Source organism: Bidens hawaiensis, unplaced genomic scaffold (assembly GCF_021521415.1).
Source record: "Bidens hawaiensis isolate Kalapana, Puna unplaced genomic scaffold, B.hawaiensis_p1.1 tig00063784_1, whole genome shotgun sequence".
NCBI lineage: Eukaryota > Viridiplantae > Streptophyta > Magnoliopsida > Asterales > Asteraceae > Bidens > Bidens hawaiensis.
In genome coordinates, this window is record NW_027501415.1 from 41002 (window position 1) to 55902 (window position 14901).

Below are 14901 nucleotides of genomic sequence, written 5' to 3' on the forward strand. Positions count from 1 at the left end.
TCCCCCGACTGGATTTTGATCCAACCAGAAAATGCCACGTGTAAGAGGATCCAATCAATAGACAATCCAGTCAGACCATCTAGATTTTTTCGACTGAATTTTTCTCACACATGGTATTTTCTAGTTTGATTAAAATCCAATCGGGTAACGATTAAAATCCGGACTAGTTGACTAATTTGGGTGTGGATAGTTTGAGAAAACACATTTCAAATAGACAAAATATTAACTTTTAAAAGTGAAATGGACATTTTCAAAATTTTGCCAATAATCTAGCACATACAACATACACCATTTGTGTAATTTGGCTCACCCAAAAAGAAAATGAAACTTACGACCACAACCCTGTCCCACAAAGGTTACTATCCATAGAAAAAATTGTCACATACATAACAAGACCGCCATCCAGTTTGACTCCAAGAATGTTGAACTTTAACAAACCACCATTGCTTCCACTCAAGCATTGGATCATCAATGGAGAACCACTCCATTAATATATTCTTCTTCATTGCTTTGATCTTCATTCCATTCGCATATTATTCTTCTGCACTTGATACCATATATCCAGATCAAGAACTCAAAGATGGCAGTTCCCTTGTTTCCGAAGGCGAAATGTTCGAATTTGGATTTTTTAGCCCCGGGAAATCCAAGAACCGATATGTCGGGATATGGTACAAGAAGATATCATACGGTACCGTTGTATGGGTTGCTAATAGAGAGACACCAGTTACAGATAATTCAGGAATTCTCAAACTTACCATAAATGGAAACTTACTAATTCTCAGTAGCCGCAGCCGGGTGGTCTGGTCATCAAATTCAACGGTATCTTCACGGGGCAATAATAATGATAGTAATAATCCGGTGGTGACAATGCAGCTTCTAACTACGGGGAATCTAGTTGTGTGGAATAAGAATAAAAGTGAAATAGTTTGGCAAAGTTTTGATTATCCTGGTGACACACAACTACCCGGAATGAAATTTGGTAACGATTTGGTAACCGGGTTACAAAGGTTTTTGACATCTTGGAAGAGTCCAGATGATCCTGGTATAGGCGCGTATAGGAATACACATGACACGAATGGGTACGGTCTTGGGTTTAGTTAAGAAGGCGTGGACCGTGGAACGGTCTTGGGTTTAGTGGTTTTCCTATTGAAAAGGAGAACCCGATTTACTCAAGCGAGTTTGTGATGAATGAGAGGGAGATCTATCATAGATATGCGCTTAAAGGTTCGGTTGTGCAAAGGTTAGTTTTGTCATGGGATGGGACGACGCAGTTTTGGCATTGGATTGAGCGGATACAAGACTGGATTGTGTATGCAACCAGGAAGGTAGATAGTTGTGATCGGTATTCACTTTGTGGTGCTTATGGGATTTGTAGTATTAACAAGCATCCACCTTGTACTTGTATGCACGGGTTGGAACCACGAAATCCTGAAGAATGGGCGGTGTCTGATTGGGTGAGCGGGTGTAAACGCAAAAAGGCATTGAATTGTGGGCATGGGAGTGAGAATGATGATGTTTTTTGGAGAGTTGCGAGAGTGAAGGTGCCAGACACACGACGGTCATGGTATAATGTGAGCATGACACTCGGAGAATGTGAGATCGCCTGCAAAAGGAATTGCTCTTGTACCGGTTATATGAGTTTGGATATTAGAAATGGAGGAAGTGGATGTTTGCTATGGCTTGATGAGCTTTTGGACACTAGAGAGTATGATGTAAATCAAGATATTTATATAAGAATTGCAGCCTCTGAGTTAGAAGGTACACAACATTCTAGTTAAGATTCCGTTAAAATTTTAGTCACTTTTACATGAGCTAAAGTGCTAAATTATTATTATTTCTTGATGAAAGGTCTTGTTAACTCCCGGTCCGATCCCAACAAAAGGAAAAAGATACTTATACTAATGCTTTTAACTTCATCAGCGGTGGCATTTCTCTTTGCACTGGCCTATGCGTATGGAAAAATTAACATAACGCCTCACGTGAAAAGACAAGGTATGTTGCCGCTTTTGCATGTTTATAGAATACGAAATCTAAATGCCATGTAACATATCATTTTGTAGGAAAGTGGAATGTTCATGATGAAAAGAATACAAATTTGCTGATGGAACATCTTGATGATTTGCAATATTTTAGCCTGTATGAAGTAGCCAAGGCCACATGTAACTTCAGTGTCTCCAATAAGATTGGAGAAGGCGGTTTTGGTCCCGTTTACAAGGTAACTGATTTATAGTTCTTTATATGTGATCTCATAAGTTGTTAATCATAAGCCTAATCTTTTAGGGAGTGTTGGGAGATGGAAGAGAAATAGCTGTGAAGCGGCTCTCAGAAACATCTAAACAAGGGCTTGATGAGTTTAAGAATGAAGTCATATGTCATGCAAAGCTTCAGCATCGGAATCTTGTGCAGCTTTTCGGATATTGCATTCATAAAAACGAACTGATTTTGATTTATGAATACATGACTAACAAAAGCTTGGATTGGTTTCTTTTCGGTTTGAGTCACTCTCCATGTCATGATCACACAATTTCAAACTTTATATAATAGCACATGATATAGTACTCACCTTTTGGCAGATGAAGCCAGAAGCTTGATGCTTAACTGGCCTCAACAATTCAATATAATACATGGGATAGCTCGAGGTATTCTCTATCTACATCAAGATTCCCGCCTTCAAATTATTCACAGGGATCTCAAGGCAAGTAATATTTTGCTGGACGGTGACATGAATCCAAAAATATCAGACTTCGGCCTTGCTAGAAAGTTTGTAGGACACGATACTATTGCTAAGACAAAGAAAGTGGTCGGAACATAGTAAGAATCCTCAACTATAATACATTGTTTCCTAAAAAAGACGGGTGTGTAAGAGTTGGTTTGGTTAGGTTTTGGGCACCAACCAAACCAAAAACTGAAAGTTCAGCTTTTGGGTTTTTGAAAACCATTCGGTTTCAATTTTTTCGATGTTATCATTTGGGCTTGAAAATTTTGGGTCAAAAGAAATAGCCAAAATAATGAATTTGTGTCTTAAGCTTTGCCCTGAACTAATGATGTTGTTTAACTAATCTACAAATTTTATTTTGTTTAACCTGTCTATAGCGGCTACATTTCTCCAGAGTACGCGGTACATGGGCATTTCTCAACAAAATCAGACGTATATAGTTTTGGTGTTCTTGTGTTGGAGATAATTTGTGGAAAGAGAAACAAAGAATTCTCTCATGGGGACCATAATGATAACCTTCTTGGACATGTAAGCTAAGTTGTAAGACCAAATACCAATATCTTGAGTCTTGACCATAAACTAAACTATTGATCTTTTTAAATATGTGTTTGGGTTTGATGTAGGCATGGAGACTATATAAAGAAGGAAGGGCCATTGGACTAATGAGTGCTTCTTTACAGGGCTCATGTGTGGTATCTGAAGTACTAAGATCAATACATGTCGGGTTGTTGTGCGTGCAGCATCATCCAGAGGATAGACCAACTATGTGGTCGGTGGTTTTGATGTTGGTTAGTGATGGAGCACTACCTGAACCCAAACAGCCCGCTTTCTTCACTGATGAGAATCGTGGTAAACTTGAATCTCTTCCATCGGTTGATGAAAGCACAATAACGCTTTTGTATGCTCGATAGCAAGTGCGTGTTGAGGCTCATTGTTCCACTCACAAAATGTTGCGCTTATTATTTGATCATGGATATTTGCCCGTCAATTAGAGTCAAACTCCAATCCGACGACATGCCTTGTCTTCACTGAGATCTCACTATGATTCTAGTTCTTTTTTGTTCTGCTTCTCATATTCTCAATCTAGCCTTGAGTTTGTATTAAAATGTTTAAGCAAGTTTTGTGTTTAGAGTGTGAATAAAGTTCAGATGGCTTGTTATTAAGCCGATTGTGCTCGATTCGCTATTTAGCCATGAAACTGAAGTCCAAAACAGGAACTTTTAAACTTAGGATGATGCTTCTATTCACAATTTTCGTAAGAGATTAAGCCTTTCGCGAGAGGACTGATAAACCAACGGAACTTAAATTGGTCACAGCCCGCTTTGACTCGAGCCAAAATAATCATTACTAAAAAGAACTTGTTCTTATTCAAACCCATTGACTCGGCACCCAGCTAAGCCAAGCCGTTCGTACAACTAGTCATACTTTTGAACTACCAATACTTTAGTTTGTAAAAGATTTGACTTGCATTTAGACGTGTAAAGAGCATAAAAGTATATGCAAATGGCCATCCCTATTTGAGTAAAACATAGCAACCATCCATTAAAGAGATGAAATCAAATTTAAATACAGTACAAATTCATATAACTTTGTTGAATCACACAAGCATCACACAAATCCTTTTTTTAAACCTTAAACCACACTAGTTCTTGTTGAAAACATAACATCCCCGGTACGCCTCTCGTTAATCTACATACCAACACCATCAGTTTGCTCGGCTTTGAATAACATCAAGCCCCATCTCACTAGCATCTGTCGCCTGCAACTCAACCTGAATACCATCAAGTTCCCTCTTGAACCTGTCCTTTGAGCTTGCATAGATCATCTTGTTCCTCACACGTGCAGTATCAGGAGACCTTCAGAAACACCAAATTACATCAATCATCAAACAGTTTACATGACCTTTAATTAACTTTTTAAGGGTCAACATTCTTATTGTTACCATGCAATGAAGAAAATCCTGCTCTTTTGGACACCTTCTGGGGTCAAAAAATCATAATCAAAGACAGCATATCGGCACTCGTTCTCAGGCAGGCAAGCTGCGAAATCATCATAAGTTTGTGCTGGTTCTCCAACTTTTTCCACCATCACCTGCTTCTGTTTCTCTTCGATCTTGTAGATGATGAAACGGTGGGTCCGTTTTGCCTTCAAGTCCATGAACTTTAGCTTGCACTCATCGTGTACAGCCATACCTGATGCTGCATTGGCCTACAAGTTTGATCAAATATCAGTGTGATAGTCATACTATAAGCATTGCAACAAATGTGTGACAAGTGTAAAGTCCTATAGTGTACAACAAACCATTCGTAGGAAGTTACATAACTACATAAGAATCATGATAATTCACCAAACCATGATATCTAACTGACAGGAACTTAGAAGATGATAAACATATTTCTTAAACCGCAAGCATAACCAATAGTGACTTGACTACATATGAGCTAACCAGCATTCTGTTCCAAGCAATCTACTAATCAAGGTTTGGGTATCAGATTACTAGTAAACCAAGTTTTAAAAAAAAACATATGATTTGACTATGTATACCAATAATTACCATTAGTAGAAAATCATTAACATCCCGAAGAAATAAGAGCAAAAGCTCCACAAGAATCCCGTTATTACAACTACGGGTGCAAATGAGCGAGCTACTCGAGCTCTGTTCAATAAAAAACACCAAAAAGAGCCAAGCTTTTTCAAGCTCAAGCAAATCCCGAGACTCAAATAAAGCTCGTTTAGTTTTCAAGCTCGAACCTCGTATGGAAAGCTCGTTTAGGCTCGCCGAGCCCTTCTACTTCTAACTTTTACCTCTTTTGAACTTCTATATATTAATTTTAAAATGCACAGTCAAGCTCGAGCTTTAGAAAGGAACCCAAAACGAGCCCAGCTCAAGCTCTCGTAAGTCAAAATGAGCCGAGCTCGGCTCGTTTACACCATTACAACAAAAATACCTAAATCATATTCATGTACAAAATACTCAATCACATAACAAGCTATCAATAAACATCAGATCAAGTATTTAGGATCATCAATTTACACATAAATCGCAATTTTTACTTCAAATTCAGAAATTAAGTGACTCGAAAAGTCTCCACCAACTGTTGCTTACTTTTCAAGATCAAATATAAATATCCACACAATCAAACACACCGCAATCATCTAAACCAATTCTGAGTATATTACACACGCATCTGACAAATTAAACCTCCGATCTAGCTCAACGTGAAGCAAATAATCGAAAATCAATCATCAGAAACAAAGATCAAGAGCATCGTTATCAGCATATTGGCAAAATGAGTAAGATGGATACAGATCGTGGCAAATATATCTCAAATCAAACAAGGTTACAATTTACACAATAATAAGAAGAAGAATAGTGAGCAGATGAGTTAATAAAGTGTGCTTGAGAAAGAGAGGTAACCATGGTTTCCGGCGGAGAGTAGTGGATCCAGAAAATCTAGGGCTCCGATGAATGACAAGACGTGCTTTTCTGCCTTTGCTTTTATTTTGGGGGTTTTCCGGGAGGTGTCTTTACCATTTTAATAGCTGCATATTGCTGAAGAGACCTTGATGTTTTGTGAGGTTTTTTGTTTTGGACCTTGGAATAATATATGTGGTACTTTTATTTTATTTTTAACAGTCAGCAAACATAAAATGCCTAGGTATTCCGTACGGGATGACCTAGGGAGAATGGAGGCGAGGTGCAGGTTTCCGGCGTGATGCGGCCGGAGAAGAAGGTCCACGTCAGCAAATTACTAACGGAGTTAACATCCGTTAGTCGCGGCCTGTTAAAAACAAATACATCAATAGTTAGGACGGTTAGCAGGCAAGTGTAAAGTTGGGAATGATATTTACCAATAGGCTATAGTTTGGATTATTTAAAACCAATATTCCTCAATTTAATAACTATACACATTTTTTTCTCTTATAAATTACAGTTTACATAAAGATAAACAATTGTTACTTTGTTCGTATGTAAAATTTTGTCTCTTCCTCCTGAAAAACTACATAAAAAACCGGTAAAATCAAACCGTAAGCATCCATAGTTTCCCTTGTGTTTATAAATAAACATTCGGTGGAAAAGTTGTTACATCTTGAATATCCGGGTTGACTTTGCCAATACAAAAAACTATTGGTCTGTGGGTGACATGGTTTAAAAGTTAAAACTTTAAATGGTTTTCAGGTTGAAACTGTAGGTTTGACCTAAAAACATTTGTTTTTGGGTCCTGTTAATAAGACACCCACCTTTAAAATTCAGACACCATCTATACAACTTGTATAGCTTATACGAGTCGTATAGGCTTACCAAATTCTTAAACGAGTCGTATGACTTATACGAGATGGTGCTGGTATTTATATGAGTTGTATGGCCTATACTACTCGTATAATGCCCGCACACCCTCTATACGACTAGTATAGCCTATACGAGTTGTGGTATTATTACTTCTATTATTATGTGATTTGTGTAAGTAATTATAGATTCAAAATATAATATAGTTAAACATAGTAGCATTACATAAATTATATATAATTAGATAAATAGCAAATGACGGTGTCGCAAAATATTTTTGTTGTTTATTTATGTTACTTTTAAATATAGCTACTTTACAAATAGATTAACAAAAATCAATCTATTATAGTGGCTCTTATACGTTTTGCATTGATTGTTTCACATGATGCATCGGTTCGAATCCCTGTTGATTCAATATTTTGTTTTCCTTTTTCTAGTTTCTCATTTTTGCAAACAAAAAATTTTGTAATTACTTTGCATGTGCTCTGGCATAAAGCTGTCATGTCGCATGAAAATTCAAATTCATCTCGTATAGCCCATACAACTCGTATGGGGGGTTACTCATGTAGCCCTTCTCGTATTAAAGTATCAACGGGTCATAAAGCTGACTTCTATACGACTAGTATAAGCCATACGAGTCATATAGGTAGGGAAGGGTATCCAAACAGCAAAATGGGTGTCAGAATAGAGGAAGCCTTGTTTTTTTTTCCCGTCTGAAAAACACTTAATAATAAATTCAGTTACAGTTACAAAATCAATAAATAGTTTATATCTTTTTAAAAAATCGTTGCACTTACTAAACAAGTATACCTTGGGTGATTTTCAACTTGTTTGAGTGATTTGATTTGATGTTACAAGAGCACAATGGTGAACACCATATGAAATCAAAAAGACATTAGATTGTCATAATCAAGCATGAGGTTAATGAATCGCTGAAACTAATTAGTCTGTTAAAATTGAAGAAATTATGCATGTTTGAAACATATAAGATCCGAGTTACGGCTTAGGTATACTGGTTTATGGTTCCATTTACGATTTGTAAATTTGGAATCAACAGTATAATTTTATTTTGTGTTTTGTATATGTATCGTATTCATGAACAATTTTTATAATATTTAAGAATTAATACAAAATAATGTTTTTGAAAATTTTTTCCTTTTTTTGGTCAAAATTGGTCAAATCGAATCATCAAACCGAAAAACTATGAAAACCAGTCGATTCAATCAACCCAACCAACTTGATTGGTTTAACTGTAGTTAGCAGTTCGGTCCAAAATTTTCATCAAAACGGAAACTCCACGTAGGAAGTTGAAACCTTACATTTTAGGAATAACAAAAGCTTAAATGGGTGTTGATGACTTGAATCAAGCTCGAGTCCAGCTAAGATCAAAGTTATTCACACTCGATCCTTTTCAATTGCGTGATCTTGAAAATTTCGCTAGACCATTGAGTTGGCCAATGCTAACTTATAGCATCAACATGTATCTTCTATTGGTTAGCCTTGAAACATTACCTCATTATAAAACATCAGCAAGAACTTCCCATTCTTTGTGATAATGAACATAATCATCAAAGTTTATATGACGAGGTTATCAACATAATCATTAAAGTTTATAGCGTTTAGACTTGTAATACTTTATGCAAACTAATGTAGATGTAGTCCTTCCCATTCACGTCCTCCACTTCTGGACATCTAATCCACTTCGAAACTAAGATTTGTGACACCACATTTATGTCGAGACAGACGTTTAGCTTAAAGTTCCATGTTCCTTGATGAACCCGGTTATGTCAATTGATGTCCGGACAAACTTTTGCTTTAAAGGGAAACAAAAAACCTCATTTTGCTTAATCGTTTACTTAATAATTTAGTGACTATAACATGACAAACTATTCAAAAAACTTAGTTTCACGCAATTAATAAAAACATATGGTAAAAATATACATCATAGATATTTTATTAAAAGCTCTCATAAAAATGATGATAAACCAAAATAAGAATATCATTCTTTGTGAATGATGGAATTTTCCCGAAAATAATCATAAAAATCATAATAATTCCACGTCATGGATCCATCACTCCTGCAAATCGACGGCTCACGTCAGTCTAAACCTCATGACGCGGATCCTCAAACCAAACCACCCATATTTTCATCATCCCGCCAAAATCCACCCACCTCTCAAATTCAAAATCCCCAAATTCAATCTCTTTATAAACCCTAAACACACACAGATCCAAAGTCAACCTCAATAAACCTTCACTCCAAAGCAACAATCGTTCAATCAAAACCCTAATTCGACAATGTCTGGGCGTGGTAAGGGCGGGAAGGGTTTGGGAAAGGGAGGAGCAAAGCGTCACCGGAAGGTATTGAGAGATAACATTCAGGGCATCACCAAGCCGGCCATCAGGAGGCTGGCGAGAAGAGGCGGAGTGAAGAGGATCAGCGGCCTGATATACGAGGAGACACGTGGCGTGCTGAAGATATTCTTGGAGAATGTGATCCGTGACGCGGTTACCTACACGGAGCACGCTCGGAGGAAGACGGTGACGGCCATGGATGTGGTCTATGCCTTGAAGAGGCAAGGCAGGACTCTGTATGGGTTTGGGGGTTAATTAATTGGTTTATGTTTAGATGGTTGTAATGAATTATGTTATCCATGAAAGTCAGTTGGTTTATGTTGAATGAAGGTGAATTGTTCACATGTTTACTCTGTTAATCTGGATTTGACTTCAATGCATATTTCGAACTTTCACATCAATTTATTTGTTTGCTACAACATAATTTAACTTATTCACATCATTGATTATGCAGGTTTGCTTCTTCATAATAGTAGTCATGATTGGTATTTGATCATAAAATTTGTTTATATATTATGCTTATCAAATTAGGGTCAACAAATTGTTATCTGAACTTAGGCTCGCACTGAAAGAGCAAAACTTGATAAAATGTGATTGTGGTAATGTTTCTAGTCAGTGTGTTAGATGTTTCTAACCCTTTTAAAGAGTTTTACAAGAGATTTAACCATTAAAGGGGGGCTTCATGTGAGGGTTTGGGTTGTTATGAGAATCCTAAACATGATTTTTGCAAGTTTTCATTCAACCAAGTGCTTATGCGTGGGCCGTTTCTTATATGATTGGAAGTACTGATGAGTCTGGTTTTTAAATACTTTTAGGATGTTAAGTGGGTTAAGATTAGGGCCGTCCAAACCGCTCGTCGCTCGAACTCGCTCGCCGCTCGCTCGAAAATTGCTCGAAAAATGCTCGCTCGTTTTTACGCTCGATTGAATACAAGCCGCTCTGCTCGGTTCGGTTTGTAAACGAGCCAAGCAACGAGCAAAGGTCTGCTCGGTTCGATTCGGCTCGAATATTTTTAATTTATTTTATATATAATTATATATGAACAAATATATAAATATATAGACAAAACACATAAATATAAGATTACAATAATTTTTACCCCTTAAAATTTTTCATATTCCGTCAATTTTATAGTTTTATTTGTTCGATTCAAGTTTTTAGAATACTAGAAGTTTGTTTAAATGATCATTATATCTCACTTCAAACTTATTTTTTAATAAAAAGTTACAATATATTACATGTTTGTCTAGAAACTACTAATTTATTTATAAAATATATTATTTACAACCTTCAAATTTGTTTTTTATTGAAAATTTTAAAGTGAAAAAGAAATAAATAATGCTCGAAATCGCTCGACGTTCGTTCGAAAAATGCTCGATTCGATTTTGGCTCGTTTCGGTTTTCGCTCGGTTCGAATTTCAGCCGTTCGGTTCGGTTCGGTTGTAAACGAGCCAAGCAACGAGCAAGCCTTCACTCGGTTCGGCTCGGCTCGTGAACAGCCCTAGTTAAGATGCAATTTTTTACAAACTACAAATGATGAATAAAAAGTGCGTCGTCAATGTTGTTTACTTTAACGGGAAAACTATATTTGTTTGACTAACGAGATTCTTTTTTGGTTTACAAGATATAATATTGTTTTACATTTCATATTTAATTGTATTGAAGCGACTAAAATGGTAGATGAGCTTAATAGACCGAATGCAATAATTGCATAGATAAGTGCTACGCTGAAGGTTCAATCGTGAAAGTGGTGGATAGATGATGTTTGACAATTTAAACTTGTGGTTAATACGCGCTCCCTCCTATGAAGGTCCACGATTCAAATCCACAAGAAGACGGGCTATGTGAATTTAGAGTAAATTATTAGCTAAAAAAAATAAAATTAAAAATTCATATAATAAAATGAGAAATTGAGTCGGTGGTTGTTAAATCCTACAACTTGCAACAAAAGATACATATATGCACACTTGATTTGGTAAGTGTCTGGGTGAATGATGAATAATATGTTGAATCAACACAGGTTTCAAATGACAGCATAAATGTCAAAACATGTGCAAGATGATTTTATAGTATAAATAGGATGCAACTTCAAACCTTACAAAAGACTTACCATGACACAGAGAGAGACTTGAATATGGATTATAACAAAGCAAAATAAAACCTTTACAAAAGACTAGATTGCATGTAGTTGTCTTGTTGATGCAGCCAAAATACCATGCAAAAGAAACACCATTGATGATATCTTCTTTTGTTACTCAATTTTAATCCTTTTCACCTTCTCATTAGACAAATCTCCACCCTTAGCAATTGTGATACTTCGTTTATTACCGGTGGATATCACCTCAGCTGAAACATTCAGAATACCATTAGTATCCATGTTAAAGCAAACCCTAATCTTTTCTACACCTCTAAGGGCAGCTGGGATGCCATGAAGAGTAAACGTGTCAAGAAAAATATTTTCTGTGGCATGCTTGCCCTCACCCTGATATACATCCAATCTCACAGATACTTGGTAGTCGAAGACAGTAAAAACTTGCTCCTTGAGGGTGGGTATGGGCGTGTTCCTGGGGATCACAACACTCATTAAGTTATCTGTTAGATTCAGATGTCCAATCCTGATGCCAAGAGAAAGAGGGGTCACATCTAATAGTACCAAACCTCGCACGCTTTTGTTCCCATAACCGCCTAAGTTTGCAGCCAAAACCGCAGCACCATAAGCCACAGCTTCGTCCGCATGGATGCTCTTGCAAAGTGGTTTCCCATCAAAAAATTCCATCAGCATTTGTTGCACCTTAGGAATCCTTGTCGACCCACCGACAACAACCACTTCATGAACATCACACTTGTTCATATTTCCATCTCTCAAACAGTTTTCCACATGCTTAATGCACATGTCGAAGAAACCAGCATTAATCTCCTCTAATTTTGCCCTGCTTAATTTCGTTGCGAAATCAGTTCCCTCATACAAACAATCAATTTCAATCGGTGTTTGCGATGTTGAAGACAAGTCCCTCTTTGCTTTCTCACAAGCAATTTTCAACCTCATCTTTGCTCTCGCATTCTCACTCACGTCCTTATTTTCTTTCTTTTTAAAGACATCAACACAATGATCCACAATCAACTGGTCAAAATTTTCGCCGCCCAAGTGAGTGTCACCACCCACTGCTTTAACAGTAACGGTACCGGCTTTGCTGATCTTGAGAAGAGACACGTCAAAGGTTCCTCCACCCAAATCAAATATCAACACATTTTTCTCTTCAGGACAGTTTACATCAGCAGACTTGTCAAGACCGTAGGCGATTGCTGCTGATGTTGGCTCATTAAGCAAGCGCATAACATTAAGGCCCGCCAAAACACCAGCATCCATAGTTGCCTGGCATTGGTTGTCATCAAAATATGCAGGAACAGTTATCACCGCATCTGTAACTGTTGTTCCGAGGTATGCTTCTGCAGCTTCTTTCAAATTTCTTAGTATCATTGAAGATATTTCTTCAGGTGAAAACTTCTTTTCAATGGACTCGTGTTCAAATACCACGATTGGCTTCTCACCGGATCCTTCAATTACCTTAAACGGTCTAGTATCAATGTCCTTCTTCACCACACCATCATTGAATCTGGCCCCCATTAAACGTTTCACATCTATACATTATTTGACAAAAAAAAACACAAAGTTTCAGAATATCATCATATATATAATATCGAGTCATCGATCTAGCGAATATTTTTCATTTCATTTGTAATGCATTAGCTATTTATAACAAGTGTGCAAAACTGATCCAACAATGGTTATAATGTTTAAAGTCATAATTGGTTCCCTCGTAGTGGTGGATTAGTTCTCGAGTAGTTGCGGTAAAACATTGAGCGGGTTAAATGTCATTTCTGAAAGTTGTTTTGAGCTTGTGATAAACTTTGGCCAATTATCAAACTTAGTTTGTTAACATTTAACCCACAACTACGGTCAATTTGGGGCTTTAAGGTTTATATAAAGCAAGTAGATTCAATAGTTAAACTGTTTACTCGTTTTACATTCCTCTTGTACTCGTTCTCATTTCATTGTCGATAACAAGAGCAATATCGACAATAATAATAAGAGAAAATTTCTAAAATGTCCTCTTTTAAGAAAGAGATTTCAAATATGTCCCTCTAAAATTCAAATTCTCTCTGTCCCCTTACTAACTCGTCGTCGCCTCTACGTTAGGAGTTCGAGACGACATGTTTATTAGCTCGCCGTTTCCCCACCATATTAGCTCAAAACCCGTCATCTCACCATAATGTTAGCTCAAAACTCGTTGCCTCCCCGTCATGTTAGCTCAAAACTCGTTGCCTCCCCGTCATGGTAGCTAAAATAATTCTACCTTATATTTACTAAAAACATGGATCTTAAACTAGTTTAAAAAATATTTAAGTATTTTTAACTTTCTTGGTTTTTAAATTCTTGTATATTGTATTTTGGATAATAATACGATTAAGAAAACTAATGTATACCATCAGAATCATTTATGTGTACCTTGCTTATATATAATTTTTTAAATAACAAAATTTATTAAATTTAATGCTTAAGCTAACATGGCGGAGAGACGACGAGTTTGGAGCAAACATGGTAGGGAGAACGAGTTTTGAGCTAACATGCGGTGAAACAACGAATTTTGAGCTAACATGGTGGGGAAACGATAAGTTAAGAACATGGCGTCTCGAACTCCCAACGTAGAGGAGACGAATGGACAAAGATGGAATTTGAATTTTATGGGGGCATTTTAAGAATTTTCCCTAATAATAATAAATGTTTGATGTGTTCAATATTATTATCGTTAACAAAGTACAACATATATACATGGATAATTAGCTAACAATTACAAGAGAATGTCTCTCTACATGCATAAATAGAATAAATAGAAGATAGCAACAATAAATATACAGAAGAAAGAAACTTACCAAAAACAGTGTTGTTTGGGTTCCTTGTGATTTGATTTTTGGCGGCCTCACCAACAAGTATTTCTATTCCATTCCAAGCAACGCATGAAGGAGTAATCCTGTTACCTTGTTGATTAGGAATAATCTCAACACGGTTGTGTTTATCAAACCAGGCGGCCACATATGAATATGTTGTCCCAAGATCAATACCAATTGCACAACATCCTTCAACTCTCTTGGTCATCTTCAAACAAAAAGAAATTAATGATGGCATATGAAAATGAATACGTTTTTATCATTATATTATTGAGGTGATTGAAAGATTGGTGCCATATTTTTAAGTAGTTTATTAATTATTAATATCATTACCGAGGCAGAGGCATACATCAAGTGACCTTTGGGTTGACAGTCATTTCAATGGGGAGTCGTTTTGTTCATTTGTAACTTGAAATAGTAAAATACTAACTTCTACTTAAAGAAGAAGGGGGTGTTTGGTGTAGCTTTTTAACCAAACCTATAGTTTTTTTTAGTCTTTTTTATAAAATAACTTTAATTTGGTGTTTGGTATAGCTTTTTAAGCTTATGCTTATAAGCTTATTTGAAGATGGTTTTTTAGCTTAATTGAAGAAGT

General features: G+C 36.5%; 3 protein-coding genes and 1 pseudogene across 4 annotated transcripts; 2 read left to right on the forward strand and 2 right to left on the reverse strand.

The window, feature by feature from the left end:
- Positions 1-448: 448 nt before the first annotated feature.
- LOC143604052 (G-type lectin S-receptor-like serine/threonine-protein kinase At4g27290) lies at positions 449-3627 on the forward strand (annotated as a pseudogene). The gene is made up of 7 exons (XR_013148218.1): positions 449-1758; positions 1849-1992; positions 2061-2215; positions 2281-2491; positions 2574-2811; positions 3094-3244; positions 3340-3627. The product of XR_013148218.1 is annotated as a G-type lectin S-receptor-like serine/threonine-protein kinase At4g27290 (transcript).
- A 650-nt stretch (positions 3628-4277) lies between these two features.
- Positions 4278-6222, reverse strand: LOC143604056 (actin-depolymerizing factor 1-like). Its single transcript, XM_077080650.1, has 3 exons — positions 6135-6222; positions 4659-4924; positions 4278-4572 (listed from the first exon to the last, which is right to left on the reverse strand). Exons 1-3 carry the CDS (start codon positions 6135-6137, stop codon positions 4422-4424), a joined length of 420 nt encoding a protein of 139 aa, XP_076936765.1. The 5' UTR covers positions 6138-6222; the 3' UTR covers positions 4278-4421.
- Positions 6223-9283: 3061 nt separating this feature from the next.
- Positions 9284-9650, forward strand: LOC143604053 (histone H4). The gene has a single exon (XM_077080648.1). The coding sequence runs from the start codon at positions 9303-9305 to the stop codon at positions 9612-9614; it is 312 nt and encodes a 103-aa protein (XP_076936763.1). The 5' UTR covers positions 9284-9302; the 3' UTR covers positions 9615-9650.
- A 1960-nt stretch (positions 9651-11610) lies between these two features.
- On the reverse strand, positions 11611-14514 carry LOC143604050 (heat shock cognate 70 kDa protein-like). The gene is made up of 2 exons (XM_077080646.1): positions 14292-14514; positions 11611-12998 (listed from the first exon to the last, which is right to left on the reverse strand). Exons 1-2 carry the CDS (start codon positions 14512-14514, stop codon positions 11611-11613), a joined length of 1611 nt encoding a protein of 536 aa, XP_076936761.1.
- Positions 14515-14901: the final 387 nt, after the last annotated feature.